Source organism: Lissotriton helveticus, chromosome 2_1 (assembly GCF_964261635.1).
Source record: "Lissotriton helveticus chromosome 2_1, aLisHel1.1, whole genome shotgun sequence".
Taxonomy (NCBI): Eukaryota; Metazoa; Chordata; class Amphibia; order Caudata; family Salamandridae; genus Lissotriton; species Lissotriton helveticus.
Window position 1 is genome coordinate 1,096,111,654 of NC_136059.1, and position 16,143 is coordinate 1,096,127,796.

General features: G+C 38.9%; 1 protein-coding gene across 4 annotated transcripts in view; it reads right to left on the reverse strand.

Moving 5' to 3' along the window:
* Positions 1-417: 417 nt before the first annotated feature.
* Positions 418-16,143, reverse strand: part of NFIB (nuclear factor I B) — a 353,009-nt gene continuing 337,283 nt past the window's right edge. For 2 of the 4 annotated variants that reach the window (XM_078675901.1, XM_078675902.1), the window contains one exon: positions 1,648-1,925. In XM_078675901.1, the coding sequence (XP_078532027.1) occupies positions 1,796-1,925 (130 nt within the window). In that variant the 3' untranslated portion in view covers positions 1,648-1,795. Of the gene's footprint in view, positions 1,926-16,143 lie in introns of all 4 variants that reach the window. The other 2 variants (XM_078675900.1, XM_078675903.1) reach the window with 2 other exon arrangements.

Sequence of the window (16,143 nt, forward strand, 5' to 3'; positions counted from 1 at the left end):
CTTTCTTTTTTTCATCCGCAAAATTACCTAGAGTAACAAATACAGCTAAAAGCACAATCTACATAGGCCAAACTTGGTATTGCATAATTTGTATAAATTTGAACACCCCTCCCATCCTCCTCCCGCGGCCCCAACTCCCCGCCGGTTCCCTCCCCCAAATATTAATTGGAAGATGAAAAACATGAAAGGTTAATAGAAAAACACCAAAAATACTGAAAATATTGCTGGTTGATTACAATTCCTTAAGCGGCAGCTATACACAGCCATGATATGCATTATAAATGTGAGAAAAAGGTATAACTGTCTAAAAAATCCATGATGTCACATATTTCTCTTTTTTCCTCTGGCATACAAAATATTTTGTCATAAAAATGGTAAAGATTTAAAATGATAATGAATGCAGCAAAACAAGTGTAGTGATGTCACCTTTTTTTTATATTTCAAGGCAAGGCACGTAATGTGGACATTATATCTTCGTGCAAATTAGGATTACTGGAAAGAGTAGTTTTGATATATACTATATTTATATATATTTTTTAAAGAGACAGTGAGGCAAAATGTGTCTGCCCATGCAGGTTTCAGTTTAGTCAATGCTAGGAAACTTGTTGAACAAGACTTGAATTGTTAGACAGCACCATGCAAGATGTGGACACCCTGCAATTAGACAATTTACTCAGAGTTTACTAATTTACTGTATCCCTGCCGGCATTTGCAGTTTGTGAGCTGCAAGCTCCGCCCATTTTATGACATATAATTTGCCTCTTGCTCATGTCTCTGTGATGCAGGGCTTTTATCCCTAGAACCTTCTGTACACGCATAGATTTCCATGATGCAAACAGTAAATTCATTAATAAATAATCTCCTCCCTTCGGAAGGTTGGGAAGCTAAGCCCAATATACGGTAAGTGCTACATCTCCATATTCGTTCCTCTCATGTGCGTCATTCCTCTAGGTTCCAACACCTTTTGAACACCCTCAAAACCAGGCAAGGGGGCGGGGATAACACGTTTCTTAAAAAATGCTTCAAATTAATTGTTGTCTCCTCGATTTAGAGTCTGAGGGAGGAAGGACTAATCATTATCCCCCTTTGGGCATAATTTGTGAATCACAATTGCCTATAGGTACTTCTTTCCCGGGGTCATGCTAAATTTATTTCCCTGTTGCATGAGAAGGTAACACTTTTTTACACCTTCATAGAGGCATTTACTTCAGTCTCGCCTTTCGGTTTGAGCAAATTTTGCATATCAATCTTGCTAACCCTCAAATAGCTGAGTTAAGGGGATGATGTTTCAGAATATACCGACAACCAAAAAATTATGTTACCTTTTATAAACTGTAACATACATATATATAAATATACATATATATAGGCTTATGGGCCTTGTCATTTTGCAGCCTGGCTGCTGTCCACTAGCCTTTGTTCAGTGAGAAAGGTTAGGAATAGTGATCCCATGCGTAAACACCAAAAATACTAAACCAATAAAACTAGCTTATCATGCAAATATTAAGGCATCTAGAAGTCAGTTAAAATATATTGTCAGAGAGAGACAAGAACATCTATTTCCCAGCGGACTTCAGACAACAAAGGCTAGATCAGCCGGGGCAGCTGTTTTACCCCTCAGTGAAATATCAACACCTTGTGTTCATGTCATCAGAGTTTCAGCCTTGAGGGAATTAGTGATTGTAAGTGCTGCAATTGCTGGTCTGTTTTCTTCTCTTTCATCAGTTTTATAGTTCGTTTTCATATTTTTTGTCCCATCGTCCTTATTTTTGAAACATTGGTGGGCACTCTTATCTCAGTTGCTCGTTTCTGCTTGTAGAAAGGGTTCTCCGATGATGTTGAGCCCATAGTTCTGGACATTGGTGGGCAGGATTTGCGTCCTGTTCGATACTTGAAATGGAACCAAACTAGCCCAGGTACCAGGACTGCAAAAGAGAAAAAAAAGAGAAACAGTTGATTATCCCAAATACATTGTGTAGGCATTAAAAAGTACTTCCTGCAAAGTCTCACCTCAACTGGAGCCCTATCAAACCTAAACCACAAATTATACACGCACCAGTCTTGCAATGTTTCGGAGTGGGGAAGTCCCACTAACATTTTAAGGCCCTGTTATTGGAATTCCTCGTTGGCACTTCTCTCACCAGCATTCAGAAATGTCATTGGTCTTTGAAAAAGAATACTTCAACGCTAGACACATTTAGTAACTCAAAGTACACGTCAAAACAACACACAAATGAAGTACATTGTATTAAACCCATGTGTACAAACCTCCTAGCATATGCAATGCACACAACATATAATACAAAACTTAGAAAAGAACTAGAGCATAATCTCAGTGTATCCGGCCCTGGTAAAATCTAATACTGGATATTGCTATAGTCACTACAAATTTATTTTACTTTAAAAAAATCTTTAGGTGTCTGCTCTTTAAAGAAAACCTCGTCTGATATTCACTCAAACTGTCTTAAACGTTTTTTATGTGAACAACGTGCCCACGACGGTTTGTCCCAGAAGATGCCTGATGTTATCTTATGAAATCAGAATGGTTACAAAATCGACCCAACACAATGTACCGCATCAAAAAGGTGCCATTTTTTTTACTGTACCCCTTCATCTTCCCACACTCATTTTTCTGAACAATAGAGCTGTTTGTTCCTTGTACGAATTTAATTTGGAAAATACTGAAGCACCTCTCCTGAAAGGACGGTTGGCAAGAACAATTCCAAAGTGTTCTATGCTAATGGCCAACTGGGGGAGGGGGGCAGAACAAAAAAGGTGTAAACAGGATGTGACAGGATGTTGCAAGTGCAGCCATCTCTTGGCATCGAAAGTGTCTGGAAGAAAGCAAACAATCGTTTTCTCTGGGAAAGTTCCGGTTAAACTCAAGGTATCACTGCAATGTGTACATCGGACTACTTTTCTAGTCACCTATTCGTCAGTCCAATCTTGGTTTCTTTCTTTGAATATCTTTTAATCCCCTCTATGTTTCCTTCTCGCCCTAATAGTATCTCGGCTCTCTCTCTTTTCCTTACTGTCCATATGCTCCTGAGTATGAGTGGGCTCCGTTGTGGGGTAATGCAAAAATGCTAGTGCTTCAATGCAAACTTTGTGGGGGAACCATGACGTCTGGCATCACAGAGAAGCATAGGCATAGAGCTGAGCGAGGGAGCCTGAAAAACGAGGCCCCCTGCCCCACAGGGATCCAAGGATCCACATGACATTCAAGTTAATTAATTAGACCGAATGTTTGTTACTAATCAATTAGCTGGATAAGCATAAACAGATATTTCTCATGAATGGGTTCTGTACACCAAGGGGCTTAATTCACAAAGGTACACTTACACTTTTGTGTATGTTTACAATTTTTTGCTATTCACAAACGAATGTTCGAGTAGTACCTTTAAGGCGGTCCTATCTTTTTCTGTACGGAATCTCCGCCACAAGTGCAGAGACTCCTCAATCGTAAATATACTACTCTGAAAATTTGTTTGTGAATAGCAAAAAATTGTAGATTTACAAGTGTAAATTTACCTTTGTGAATCAGGCACCAAGTCAGAAAATCAGATCTCGTACCACTGGTGGATGTTGAATAATATATTTCTACATCAGCACTCTGCTTGGTCATGCAACATCGTACTGTATCTACTAATTGTAGCTTTGTTGCCCCTATATAGCTCATAGCCTACTGAGAACCCCTGACTTCACTACGACTTTTTAATTGTTTGCGAAGTATATGCCTTATTCTGAAAAGAACAAATCAGTTTAATCAGTTGTAATATCTAAAACAGTAAACTAGTGGAATCCCTGCATATTGGGTGTTTTTCTATTTATAGAAAGCAAGAGCCTTATATGGGTTTTTGCAAATGGTGACACTGCGATCATGAGATGAATGGGACAAAGCAAGCACCACAGCTTCCAAGACCCAGTCGTATAGCAGTCACATATTGACTTTGGGATCTGTTGCCTTATTCTCCAAATGATATACTCAAAGAAATAATGAGAACGTGTTTTCATTTAGGTCCCTGATTTGCTTCTTTGTATCTTCTTAATACTAGTTACCAAGGCTAACCTAGTTAACAGAAGCAAGAGCTACATAGTAGCAAAGGGGCAAGTGCTAGAATTGCGCTTTCTGCTCACTCCAGAAGTTCAGACGAGTTCTCGATGAACCCTTTCAGATTCAACTGTATAACTTACTACAAGTCACTGTCACCTGCAGATACTTTATGAGCCTCAATCGTGCAACTAGATATTTTACATAGCCTTTTCTGGAAGACGGAGAGATACAAGAAGCACATTTTTAGGGTGTTGACTACCCCATGGTATTCTTATACTGAACATCTGAACAGTAAATATGCTTTGTGGAATGTAACAAATGGAGATATGGCAGCCAGGGCCCCTTTTCAAAGAATGCAAGAAAAGCAATATAATTATTAAAGAAACATTCACCACAAAATAAACAGAGATGACTATTTTGTGGTCAATGTCATTTCAATGAAGGAGGCTTTTGCCAATCCTAGTTTATCAGCCAGTAAAACAACAAATGGAGACCATCATAAGTAGGCTAAGAGTTGTGGTGTTTCATTTTCACAATTATATCTTTACTAATTCCACTATGCTTAGGTCTGTTTTTTGAAAAGCATAGAATGGCTGGAGGATGTGCTTAATATGCAAAAGAATGAGTGGCAGTGGCCAAAGCTCTGCTCCGCCGGTGCTATGAAAAAAAACGGTGTGTCCAAGGTTGTGAAGTACGGAACTCACCACAGGACTCTTTAATCCGCCTCCAGACACTGCTGGCCCTTTATCTCACTTTTGTCGGTCTCCGCATTCTCTCTTTGTGATGGTTTTCTTTCTTTCTCTTTCCCCTTCCTCCCATTTTGTGGGTTTTGTACCTTTCTTGGTCACGGTCAATATCTGATGAGAAAACCTAAGTGCTGGTCCCTAAAAATGAGTGCCGGTGGACCACACTAGCAACCACAGGCTCAAATTAAGCACTGTCTGCAGGTCACCCTCATGACTCACAGCTAACTGACAGCTATGAGTAAAGCATCCAGTACAATCATCCACATGCACTTTACACCTCTTCGAAGTATACAGAATAAAGTGTGGAGCAAAGAGTGTCTTTTACTTACAGTGCTACATTCAACATAGATTTATGAGGAATAGTCAATTTGCTCACCTTTTCTTTTAGGTAGGTCTTTGGTATGGCATTTGAATGTCGGAGAGCCCTTTTGTGTGCCACTTGTACTTTAAACTTATCGCTCATTGTTTATGACACTTACTAGGCAATCAGAGTACCTTGTGGTGTGGTTCTTAGATCCTGTGGTGCACTTCGTTTTGGGGTGCAGTTGAACAGTGTAACATCCAACATCTATTGTTTTACCAATAATTTCATCTGCATTCGTTCAACGTGATACATTAAATGTATTCATCTCAACAACAAAGTTAAAAGGAAAAAAATCTGAAATGTTACGTACGGTCTCACAGGGCCTTGGTCACAGTATCAACCAAGACTGTGTGAGGTAGAAACGCATCAAGTTTTTTTCTTTTAACTGTGTTTGTGACATGAATATATTTAATGCATCACCTTGAACAAGTGTACATATACATGCCGGAATTATTATGCAGTTTTGAGATTTTGTGCATGATATTGGCTGCCTCCGTCTCAAGAATACCCTCAAGTGCTCAGTCGATATATAGAAGACCATAGCAGATGGTCAGGCTACTATGCACAATTTTCGTGGTTAATTGCTCGTCTAAATAATAGCAGCGACCACCAACAAAAAATGTAATATTGTTGTTCATTTCTAAACAGAAGCAATAGGAGGAATGGTTTGACTTGCAGATATAAGACAGGTCAAAGAGTGTGAGAGCGGAGATGAAGAATGGTGAGATCAGAAAAAGAGCAGTGGGAATACTGGACGCAGTTGTATAAACATGACACATAATCGAGGCGTATCACATGGCCTGATTCTTACAACTCTCTCATGAGGGTTATGACTTACAACTCACTGGCGGCATCATCTTTCAGAGAGTTATGGCTCCCCTCCATAGTGAGAATAAAGGCTATATACCATGCGTGTATACCCACTGTGGGAATTGGGCTATGACATCTTCTCCCAATGCCCACCAGTAAGGACAACGATTGTAAATCTTCCCTTTTAAGACTAACCTCTGGTTTGATTAAACATTTCAGTTACTTCCCCGGTGCAAATGTACTTTTTCTCAAAGGACACAAATCTTTTACATTTAACATTTCAAAAGCTATTTAGAAAGAAAGTACTTTATTTTGGATGAAAGATTTATGTGAATTATCTGCCTCGACCATAACATTTTTACAACACTTAAGGAGGGTATAAGTAACCTATACATTTTAGGATTCACAAAATCACAAAGTATCTAGTTAGCCCATCACCCTAATGTGAGGATGCAAAGACCTTAAATACTTTAGTGTATATTTAGCCTTACTGATGCCACCAGACAGAATCCAGGATAGACATGCAAATAGACAGTTCACAAATAGTGATTGCAAATTGTGCGCTGACGACTGGCACCTGTCTCTGATTTTGTGATGCTGCATATGTACGAATTTGTCACGTAACCAAATTATGGGTTGCACACGGTCGCAGAAAGACCGGCCTAATAAATATTAATTAAATGGATCTGTATTTGCGAACCTCCTATGATTGACTACAAAGGAATGGTGGCCTACAATGAACAGCATACCCAAATGTCAAACTTTTTTTACACATTCAATGTTTTTAGAGGGAAAAAATCCCAATTAGAAACACATTATTATGAGGAAGTGCCTGCTCCCCTTGAGCCTGTTCGACCAGTCACGGTTTGCAATTCTCGCGTGGGTGGGTCGTGCGTGAGTTATCGCACTGGTTTATTGAGCGGAGGTTACCGCGCTGGGGGGGTGGGGTAAAATAAAACATACCTGACCGGTCCCGCACCGCCTCTGCTCCTGGTCCGGGTTTTCCTGCTCCTGAATAGGAACAGGCATGCTCCTTTCCCTCCTGTAAGTCAATGGACAGCGCCCAGCCGGGCACCTGTAGGGAGGGCATGTATGCAGCCTACACAGAGAAAATGTAGAGTGCACATGCCCCAGGACCAACCAAAGCAGTCAGGGTACTCAGAGTGGTGCATGCCACTCCTCCTCGACCCGCCCACTCACCCATCCCCAACCAGGCATATCCTCCTGCCCGCCCCCAACCAGGCATACCACTGCCTTCTGCTTTCTCGCAGCACGAGAAGCAGAAAATAAAATGGTATTTAAAATACCATTTTATTTTCTGCTTCTCGCACTGCGAGAAAGCAGTGGGGTGGCGCTCCGTCGCCCGAATGGAGGAGACGCCCCTGTGCTCGCCACATTTCCGAAGAGGATGCTGTTCGATGGGGATGACTTCCCCTATACCAATTGATTACCTCTTCTTAGAGGATCCAGTAACTTATCAATTGATTACCTCTTCTCAGAGGATCCAGTAACTTATCAATGGCTTGCAACCGTAATTTTAGTCATAAACAATTGGTACATCTCATTGCAGTTCACAGTTAAGAGTGGATGACCGTTTTACACTCTTTCCTATTTGAAGTTGCAATGGGTGTGAAAACCACTTTTGACATTCAGAAAGAGCTTGTAAATTGTAAAAGGGGTGTAGTAGATAGCAAAAAGACATTTTACAGTTGCAAATCCTGCGATTTTGGGTATGCATCTGGAAAATGGCTTAGTACATGTGGCCCCTGGTCCTTAAACTGAAACACTTTTGGAATGTATCTACTACCCATTCAGTTCAACTTCACTTTGGCTCACAAGCTGTGCATCGTGTGCTTTTGGAATAGACACAAGGTGCTCATGAGACAACCTATTTTAAGGGAGTAAGATATAAGATATCACCTTGACCACACCAATCGTGGACTTTTGCAGTTAATTACAGACAAAAAAACAAACTCCCCCACCCAAAAAAATGTTTTTTTCAATTTAGATAAAGCTAATGTTTACTAATTGCATGTAAACATTATGGCAGGTGTGTGAGATTTTATGGTGCGCTCCTCGGTGAAAGGAAAAACTACCTCTACCTCTCTTTACAATCTCAGTGCAGGCTGGTAGACCATCATGAATACTGAGCGCTTCCTGAAGGAGGCAATATCTTGTCTTGTTTGTTTGTTTGTGATCAATTTTACCTTACTTTGTGAGGTTGTGAAATCGAGAGCTTTTTTGTTCAGTTCCTCCTCCACCAAAGTTTTCCTAAACAATCAGTTTCTGAGGGAAACCCCTCCTAGAAAAAATAGGATATGCAATTCCTATTTTTCCAGTAAAATAGATTGAAACACTGTTCCACGTATTTGGGTGAAGAAAATTCCAAACTACCAAGTCATTTATTTATTTAAACTTTGTCGTTGTTGTACCGGAAGTCAGCGAGTGTTTCTTGATATGGAAAATATGTGTTATGATAAGTCTCTGTCTCTGAATTCTGGAGTACTTACAATTTCCTAATGTTGGGCTTTCGTGTACAAATGTACCCGGTGTTGCTGTAGTCTAACGCCTGTTCTTACACTAGTAACTCGGTTCTAATGCACAAGAGTAGTTTTGCGGTGCTTACCAACTCGAAATGTGGTAGTAGTTTCCACTATACATTACCGACATGCAGAACCATGTTTTACTTTCACCAGCTGAGATATTACCATCACAATCAAGATTTGAACCTGCAAAAATAGGCCCTATTTAAAAAGCCATGTTGGAGTGTGTAAAGTAGTACTCCTCTTGTACTCTTTTACGTACTCCTACATGCCTTTGTGAATTGACCGGTAAACATCTAAAATGGGAATACTCATGGAACATTAATTTACAGAAATTACAATAAGAAAGGGTGGTGTACTGTTCACACTTTCATTAATAGGGAGTTAGATATAGTGAGGCTGATTCACAAAGGCATGCAATAATGAGTGATGAGGACTTCTGAAGGGCTACTTTGCTTGCTCATAAATGACTTTGTTAATTGGCCCTTTAATCTAGGAATGGCCAGCAGTGCCTAGTATTTGAACATAATATTGGATTGTTGATATTGAGCTACACAAATATCGAGTTTTTTATATTTTGGCACATTGATATCGTAATGCAGAAATGTAGTGAACAAAAATATCGATTTTTAGGTAAGCAATAGAGTTTACATTAATATCCGTGTTTTTAATATCGTTTTCAATAATAATAGTTGTAAATAAACATAGTTTTTAAATTATAGGTTTTAATGTTACGTTTTAAAAAAAATTTAATTGTTGATAGTAATTTAACGTTTTATAGTAGGATGTGAGGTTTCCACGGGTACAGGGTGGGGAGTAAATGAAGTATAATTAATCATTATTAATTAATATTCATTATTTAGTTGATTATTATGTAAATTGTGTAATTATCACAGTTGTTGGGTTTGTAGGAGTATAGGGTGGGAAGTTAATAAAGTAATAATGGATTAATGATTAAATTATTGATTATTTAATTGATGAATATGTAAAATGTGCAATTTATATAGGTATATTTTAGGTGCATGTTGTTGGGTTTGTAGGGGTATAGAGTGGAACGTTCATTTCGTAATAATTGATTAATAACTATTTATTTGACAATTAATTATGTAAATTGTGTAATTATTTTTTACTGTATATTTAAGGTGTGGGTTGTTGAGTTTGTAGGGGTATAAGGTGGGAAGTAAGTTAATAATCAATTAGCAATTCATTCATGTTTATTGAAATATTTAATTTATGTATAATTATGTAAATTGTTTAATAATTATATTTTTAGGTTATATATTAGGTGTGGGTTGTGTTTGTAGGGGAATATGATGAGAAGTTATTTAAGTAACAAATAATTAACAATTCATTTTTCATTTTTTAATAATTATTTTATTGACTACATAATTTATTAATCATGTTATACTTTTTATTTTAATTACATTTTAATTGTGTGTTGCCAGGTTTGTGGGAGTATAGTGAGGAAATGTAATTAAATGATCAAGTATTAACTTTTTATTTTATTTGACATTATCAAAAAATTTAATAATTATGTAAATCGTTAAAAGTGTTTTTTAAATTTATACATACAATTTTTATATTATGAGTTTTACATTTCTGGTCGATTAATAGAGTTATTAAAATATGTTCTGCATTTGAAGTGAACTACTTTCTCTAATGTTGCATACAGTGAAGTTGGAATAGTAAATTTGACCCCTCTGGAGTCTAACACTTTCCCTACTGTTGCACATACTAGAGTGGAAAAAGTCAATTTTACTGCTCCGGAGTCCAACGTTTTCCCTACTGTAGCAGAAACTAGAGTGGGAATAGCATGTTTTCCCCTTTGCAGTCCAATGCTTCCCTAGTGCAACACTTTCCCTACTGTTGCCAGACTGGAGTGGGAATAGTACATTTTACCCCTCCAGAGTGCAACCTTTTCCCTACTGTTGCACAGAGTGGAGTGGGAATAGTAAATTTGACCCCTCCGGAGCACCACTTTTTATGTACTGTTGCACAGAATGGAGTGGGAATAGTACATTTTACCCCTGCGGAATTCAACGCATTTCCTAGTGTTGCACAGAGTGGAGTAAGAATAGTAAATTTAACCCATCCGGAGTACAACTCTTTCCCTGCTGTTGTACAGGCTGGAGTGGGAATAGTACATTTTATCCCTCTGGCATCCAACGCTTTCCCTACTGTTGCACAGACGGGAGTGGGAATAGTCAATTTTACACCTTTGGAGTCCAATGCTTTCCCTACTCCTGCACAGACTGGAGTGGAAATAGTAGGTCTATTTTTCACATGTGTTACAGTTTTTTATTATTGTTTAAATATTATTTGTTTACTTGTTTAATTGTATATTATCTGTATATATACATGTTTAGAATTGTGTAATACTTTGTTTAATAGTGGTATGTTTTATATGTATATAAATATAAACATACACAGACGTTTTTATGTGTGTATATTTATATAAGTATACATTTATTTTTAATATTAAATGTTACTTAAATGTATTTATATACATTATATTAATGTTATGTTTTAAAATGTTTAAGATTTACTATTTCAAACTGTATTTATTGAAAAACAATATGTTTGTCTTATTTTTTACAGTATTAGTGTGAAACTATATTTATTTTTCGATATTTTTGCACTTACCTTTATAAGTATAGCGAAACGATATTTGTGGCAACGATATTTTGGACATGATATTTGCGTGTCGCAATATTTTTTGTATTGATGTTAAGTCAGTGATCCCAGTACCTTCCACAGCCATAGAGAAATCTGTAAAGGAGTGGAGGAAACACAGGCACTGTTTCCATATGTTTATCCAGACTGATCTGTGTTTCCAGCTCCACATTCACCCTTGCAGCTGCAAGGGTGGAAGTTTGTATGTTATGAGGTAACCTTGACTTGTCTCATTGGCCTCAATAAATATAATGACAAACTATTAGAGAAAATGTTATCTTAGCGTTAACAACGCCGATAAACAAATCTAGCCCTGCAGAATCCAGAAAATGTGTGCTGATACAGAGATCCTAGATGTTATTCAGCACGAGGAGTTCGAAATATGAGAGGAATGTTATTTTTGCTCCTTTTTAAAGCCTCCTGCAAGCATAAATCAGGAGTACTGACTAGCAACATATAGTCTGGCTTCCAGCAAATTAAACTTAGGTGTTGGTACATTCCTTGCACACCTCCCATGTTATATCGAGCAGCTCCAAGAGGGTAATGAAATATATTCATCAATTATTTGTGGCCTTTCCTAAATCCACCGAGGAAAACAAATCTGCACAGAATAAAGAGCCTACAAAAGTTTTAAGAGTCTCTGTCCACCCGTGGGTAGGTCATGTTTAGATTTCTAAACTTTATGGCATTCCTCTAATATCCCGTTCTAGCTCCCACGGGTACGCAAAATGTGATTGGATATGTTTCTCAAAGCGCTTACTTTACTCCGTAACAGTTATTAGTGGTCTTGAGGTGACTACGAAACGGAGCTTGAGCAATCTATCTGCAGACTTTGGTACCATAGACCAGGGCTTTCCAATCTCTTTAAACGAGAGTGGGGGCTAAGAACACTTTTGTAGCCAGTGATCCAGGCAAGAGAAACGAGTAAGCCCAACCCTACCAGGGAGAGTTTGTGGATTCTCCTCTGAGAAAATTTGTAAAATAATGGGGCCAAATGTTGAGTTTTTCAGCCCCATTTGGGAGTAAATGTTCAAAGAGTCAAATGTTTTATTTTGCTAATATTTCCGAGGGGGAACTCTGCAATTGATATTTTATGAGACCTCGGTTATGTGTTATTTCTGGGGCACCACTGTTTTATATACATTTCCCAGCCAGCACCGTGCTTGTGACTCTGCTAGCCTGCCTTCAGCCCGCTATACTCCAGTGCACTGAGCCTCCAGGAACCTAGGTTTACTCTTCAAGGAATGTTGATGCACTTCTGGTTTTACAGGCAGGGGGTTACCTCAGTCATGCAGTGGCCTATCAATGTTAGTGTGCCTCCACACTGCAATGCCTTGGTGGACATCCTTGTGTAACCTACAGATCACAAGTTCAAGTCCTGAGAAATAGTTCAGTGGGTTACATGCCTGCTGCAAACAACTGCAGGCTATGTTTGCAGTATAAGTTTGAATCCTTGAAGCGCAACAGTCTTCATGTGTGAATAAAATGGTTGGACTTGAGCTGAACAGTACAACTATTAAATGCAAAAAACACAGAGTTCTGATTCAAATATATGGCGCTGTCTGGCTTCCCTTCCAAATCCACAATTTTTGCATAACAAAGATCACTTTTTGAAAATACTGCACCATTCGCCCACTTGTTTATTTTTCCAACACACGAAGCAATAGGTGTGTGCAATTGTTTTCTTGACATCTTACAGGAAGAGGATTGAAAAGGGAAAGCCGAAGCCTGGAGAGTGAGGCATGTGTAGGGAGCTGGGTAATCTCTTAGACAATGTGTGACTGTATGTACCTCCTGGTGGCTAGCTGAGTGCAGGGTGTCTAACCTGAACAGCCGGCAAACACCCAATCATGCTAAAATTAACAAGTGGTCTGGGGGAAGAGATGGGGTTTCTCTCTTTTTTGCTTGCTCTGCCTTTATGCACCACGAGGCTCCATTATGCATGCAGGTATCAGCGTTCTTTTGCGAAAGGGTCAAGTCGTGACTGATGTAATTTAAAACAACACCCATAGGGGGGCACATAAAAGACGCTGGAGGGCCGCATTGTGACCTGTGGACCATATGTTGGACAAGCCAGCTGAAGACCACTGCATTCTTCTACATGTAATCAAGGAACGAATAGGGGTCTGTTTTACAATGCTGAACTGGATTGCCTCTTCCCTGTAGGGTAAGGTACAGCATATAGGTGACGCAGAGATTCCATGAGAGAATTGATCTGTTGGGCTTCCAAGGCTTTGCCATCTATCTGGTCCTCGTTAATGGTTTAATAAATTATGGAGGCAGTTGTTTTCCAACCACTTTATGAATTCCTACCACATTTTAGGTAACTATTTTGGTTCCAGTCTAAACACTGAGCAAAACATGCATTATTGTGAATTATAGATCAATTGGTGGAACAGGGATGATGCATATCTGGTGATAATTATTTTACTGGACTTCTTGGCCACATTTGATACTCTAGATCATAAACTATTTTTGGGCACCAATATGGCAACACTTACTTTTTAGTGGTAGGCAGCAGCCAGTCCTCCTATTTCACTCCAGATTTATTAGCTGGGTAGCGATGCAGGGCTCTTACATTTCTCTACCAATATATGTACCCGTCAACATCATTCGTAAAAGAATATAATTTGAATTACCAAATTTATGCTGATGATGCCAGGCTAATTGTTCCAACAGAGGTGGCATGCACCGAACCTTGGTAAGAGTAGGCCACCATATCTGATTATTATTTTGTCTGGATGTACGTGGACGCAGCCCAAAGGCTTCACAGAGTGTGCAACATCTCAGAGTTCAGAAAGATAAATAGTTCTCATTCTCATAGTTCTCAACAAATCTTAGAAGTAGGCAAAGCCTGCACTTATCACTGACAATTAGCACAGAATTCCTTACCTTATCTGGAACACAAAGAAAACTCCACTTTACATAGGGAAATCATTCTATCTATTGTGAACTGCAGGAATGTTATATGGGTATGCCGCACAACATTTGCCATTGTATTGACAGCCAGTGAAAGGTAGAATCAAGTCTAAGATCCTGGCAATGATCCACAGGGCAGTCTATGTGCAAGGGCCAAAATATCTAAAAGTAAAGGAGTCATGGTAAGCACGTATGTAGCCTGAAAACATAAGATAGTCATCCTTCGAGATTTCAGAGAGATGGGTTCCTGGGAACTGCTGAATCAGCGCCCGTGATATCTTAGGTACATAATACCATGCTTGACTGCCACTGCAGTTTGATAATAATTTCAAGATTTACAATTATTTTGAGAACAATCAGAGTTAAATGCTTAGCAAATTGTATTGCACTAATTAGACTAGGTCAAGGGTGGCATTAGTGGAGAATGAAAGCATTGGTGCCTTTAAATTTCAAAATGTCTCTAGTTAGACTTGAATTCTGGTATTCTTTTTGGGAATCCAGACACCCCTTTAGATACCAACCATTCCATTCAGTCAGGTTATTCAAATTATAAATTTAGTTAATTGTCATATGAATTGCTTATTGCCTATTTTGGATTCTCTTCAAATGCAAGTGTGCTCCTCGTATGGAAATATAGATGACTTGGATTACCTGCAATGGCTTGATCATATTGTAATGTAGATGACTTGTGAAACACAGTAATGCATGGAGGGGGGGCATGCTGCATCGGTAATCCAATGAGCGGTTAGGCACTCTTTTGCAAGTTCATCCTGCGGATTGTCCCTGAGATCTAGTCACAGAGTGCTGCCTGAAAAAAACCTTCAAGGCTAGCCAGTAAATATAATTGGTAAAACGGAGGGATTAAAGCATTAAAAAGGAATAAAGTTATGATTTTGCTGATGTACATTGCACCACGTCAGAGGGTTGTAGACATTCTACCACATTCCCTTGGAACTCTGGTTACTCAGAATTCTGTTATTGTGATTTTATGCTTGATTTTAAGCCATGCACTTATGTGAATCAATCCACCTTTAATGAAAAGTTCAGTATGTTTTCTTCTTGTTTGAATTTCAATACATATTTTGTCTGTCTATAGTGTGGTCCACCGCTCTCTTAGCTTACTTCTTTTCAAGAATAACCCTAATAACCTCTTTTGTTTTCTCTTCATTCACTAACCCTACCAGACTTTTTTCATCTTAACCAGCTCTTTCTTTTCATATTGTGTTCCCCAAAACTGCAAGCAGTGTTGTAAACGTGGTCTAACTGTTACACGATTATTCTATAGAGTGGAAATGATGCATAATGCAGACAACCCATGACTGGGTGCTGTGATGTGGATGCATGAAAGAAGGGTCAGAAATGCGATCAGGTGGTAAAAGGAAGTTGGCATAGTTAAAGTTCGAGATAACAAGTGCATAAATGCTCAGTTGACTTGCGTGGAGAGCAACAGAGGTGGCTTTAAAACTATTCTTCCTACCTATTTTGAGGTAGGTGAGAGACAAGTCAAAGCGAGCCAAAACACCAAATATTGTGTCATTAAGAAACAACGTGTTCATGGCACACGGTCTACAGATCTGCTATGTTCCAGAGCTCATGCTGGTCTCCATTGCATATTTCTCTAACATATGGAGGACATAACAGATGGCATATGATCATTACTTGCCGAGTAGAACAACTCAGGGAGCTGTGTGTTGTCACAATCCATGAGTCCAAAGCTGGAGGCAATTCTTACATAATTAGGCGTACCTGGAGAGTTTTACTCCATCATTAACGATTAAAAGCCACCTGGTGTTCGTATAGTACTGCAGTACAGAATTTAAAGCAGAACATATATCTAATGGCTCACAGACCTTTTAGAAACATTGCCATGCTCCATGCATTACTGCTGTCTACTTCCTGGTGGTTGGTACTTCTTGTTTAGCCAAGTTATATAGGACAGCCTTGGCAAACCACGTGCAAAGCTGCAATGCCCAGGATAGACAAATACTATTCAGGTCTTTCTCTGAGCCACGAATTTTTGCAGCAATAATAAAT